Source organism: Myotis brandtii, unplaced genomic scaffold (genome assembly GCF_000412655.1).
Source record: "Myotis brandtii unplaced genomic scaffold, ASM41265v1 scaffold899, whole genome shotgun sequence".
NCBI lineage: Eukaryota > Metazoa > Chordata > Mammalia > Chiroptera > Vespertilionidae > Myotis > Myotis brandtii.
This window is the reverse complement of record NW_005371689.1, coordinates 17,694-20,611: the sequence shown is the minus strand read 5'-3', so window position 1 is coordinate 20,611 and position 2,918 is coordinate 17,694. Positions and strand designations below refer to the sequence as shown.

At 46.0% G+C, this 2,918-nt stretch overlaps 1 protein-coding gene across 1 annotated transcript in view; it reads left to right on the top strand.

Annotated features, from left to right (window-relative positions):
* Window positions 1-2,918, top strand: part of LOC102241738 (liver carboxylesterase) — a 23,678-nt gene that overhangs the window by 12,037 nt on the left and 8,723 nt on the right. Inside the window, exon 4 of the mRNA XM_014532589.1 lies at window positions 2,546-2,584. Within this exon, the coding sequence (XP_014388075.1) occupies window positions 2,546-2,584 (39 nt within the window). The remainder of the gene's footprint in view (window positions 1-2,545; window positions 2,585-2,918) is intronic.

Below are 2,918 nucleotides of genomic sequence, written 5' to 3'. Positions count from 1 at the left end.
GCCAGGGCAACCAAGCCTTCTGCTTGCTCCAGCTCCGTGGCTGCCAGCCGCAATCTTGGTTGGGTTAATTTGCATATAGTAGCTCTGACTGGCTGGTGGGCGTGGCTTGGGCGTAGGAAAGGTACGGTCAATTAGCATCTTTGTCTTTTATTAGTGTAGATACCTGAAATGTTAGCAATGTCAAAAACTGACATAATGATCAATAATCCTCCAGCTCGGTCAAAATGTACTATGGTGCCATTCTTGTTTTCAGAGATATTTTTTTAAAGAAATTAGACACTATTTACTCCTAGAGGTAACTACCATCCTGAATTTGAGGAAGGGGGATATCAAGAACAAAGATTTCAGAAAGGTTGTCAAAATGTTTCTTGGTTAATTTAGAAATGATCAGTTATGACCCAGTGATGGCCCAAGTTTCTAGAATTTCTGAGATCCTGCCTCAGTTGTGATCCTAGGCTAACCATCCATCCATTCATCATCTTATTATCTGTCTATCCCTCTACAAATATATCCAATTCATCAATATACTTTTCTCATCCTAATATCAATCTATCCATAACTTCATTGATTTATTATCAATCGTTCATGTATCATCCAGCCACAATATATCTATATCCACCATTTATCTCTCTAAAATCAATGATCCATTTGTCATGTATATACTAGTTATCACCCATTTATCCACTCAAACATCCAATGTACCCATATTCCATGTATTGACCAAATCCATCCATTTACCCATCCATAGTCCATCCATCCATCAGTCCATCCATTCATTCATCCATCATCCATCCATCCATCCATCCATCCATCCATCCATCCATCCATCCATCCGCCATTGTGGTGGGAGTACAAAGAAGAGGATCATTCATTATAATCAGCAGGGATAACTCACAGAGAAGGTGACATTTGAGGACTGAAGGGTGGCTATGGCAAGGGTCATTACAGGGAAGCTACAGTGGGACATTCACCCAGAGAATACAGCATCTAGGGCCAATGGGAACTCTTCCCTTTTTTTCGAAGAGGGGGTGAGTGTGAGCCCAAAAGTAACCTGAGTCCCTGCACTTGCTGTTTGGACCCTATGGGCTTCGGGAGACATTCCTGGGCACCCAGGGCAGGCCTCTTGCATGGAACTCCACTCTGAGTCCATGGGTTGAACCCAGGGCAGCCTTAGGGCTTGGGTTCTGGTTTCTCAGACTCAAAAAAGGTGACCAGTGTTTTGAAGGAATTAAAACACAGCTGTTTCCTGAAGCCTGGAAAGAGACACATTTTTTCCACGTGGCACAAGAGGACCCAGCTTGTAAGGTTGTAAGGGGAGGACTGGTCACTTGGGGAAAACTCAGAGAACCCATGTTACCCTTCTGAGACTTTCTGGGATCATGTGGAAGTCTTGCCATGTTTATCCATTCTCCCAACACACACACACACACACACACACACACACACACACACACACACACACCATAAACACCTGGCCTGTAGAAATACAGCCTATAACGAAGGTTCTCTACTGGTTAGTTTCTACCTACTAGTCAGACCTATTAGCTATAGTGTAGCATGAACCAGCGCAATAGTGGTGAGCATACACAGAGAGAAGCATGGGGTGGGGACCAGCCAGGCTGCAGCCTGAAAGAGGGACAAGCCACCTGGTGGATATACAAAAGTATCTCTGAAAACAAGAATGGCACCATAGTACATTTAGACCAAGCTGGAGAGTTATTACACTACTAGATGTCCGGTGCATGAAATTCGTGCATGGGTGCGGGGAGGTCCCTCAGCCCAACCTGCACTCTCTCCAATCCGGGAATTTCAGTGAGGGTATATGAGTGAGGACTTTCTGATGCAAGATGGGAAAACTCTTTGCAAAGTGTCTTGAGTAGAAAAAGGAATGTGTTGTCACAGAATCGTTAGGTGGCTGAAAACTTCAGGAGTGGATGGCTTCAGGCATGGCTGGACCCAGACACACATCTAGTATTTAGAATCTGTCTGTACCCCTCAACTTTTACCTCTTAGCGTTGGTTTACTCTCAGGAAGGTTGGTCCCCTGAGGAGGTTCAAGGCAACAGCAGCACTCTATTCTAGACATATATCCGATCTGCTATCCATTCCCTTCATTGCTATAATTCTAGCAAGAGTTTTGGGGTAAAGTCTATTGGCCTGACATGGGCCCCATGCCAATCCATGAGCTAATCCCTGTGGTCAGGAAGATGGAGCACCCAGGTCTTCTATACATGTCTGGACTCATGGAATGAGGATGAGGGAGGCCCCCTTAAAACTGGGGTGTTGTTGCCTGGGGAACCAAAAGGGGAAATGGATGGAGGGCAGTGCAGGCACACACAACAGAAACCCTCGCCAGAGCTCCCCTCCCCCACCCACAGCTAGACCCTGAGCTCATGCCCAGGGGAGCCAATGCCCTGCCCACTTTCTCTTGGCCAGTCAGGGCAGCACCGGGAGGGAGAACCTGATACCTTTGGCGGGCAGCTGACAAAGACAGGCCTTTCTCCCAGGAAGCCTCTCACCCACATGCTTTGCCTTTGTTTTCACAGAATTTTTTGCGTCTTGATTTACATGGAGACCCCCGAGAGGTAAGGACTGTTGGTTTCTGGGTCACAAGTTTCAAATCTTGACACCTTTAAGCTCCAGTTAAAGATGAATGAAAGACTTCTCCCTGTGGAAGCATAGTAACTCATTGTGTTTATATTGCTGAGGCCCAGAGAGGGGCAGTGACTTGCCTGGTAACACAGCCAGGAGGACCAGATGTCGGACCACAACCTGTTCCTATGACTCCCGGTCCAGTGCTCTTAGTCACTAACTCTGTGTCTCCTGGGCCCAGTCTATACCCTTCCTATCTATCTATCTATCTTTCTTTCTTTCTTTCTTTCTTTCTTTCTTTCTTTCTTTCTTTCTTTCTTTCTTTCT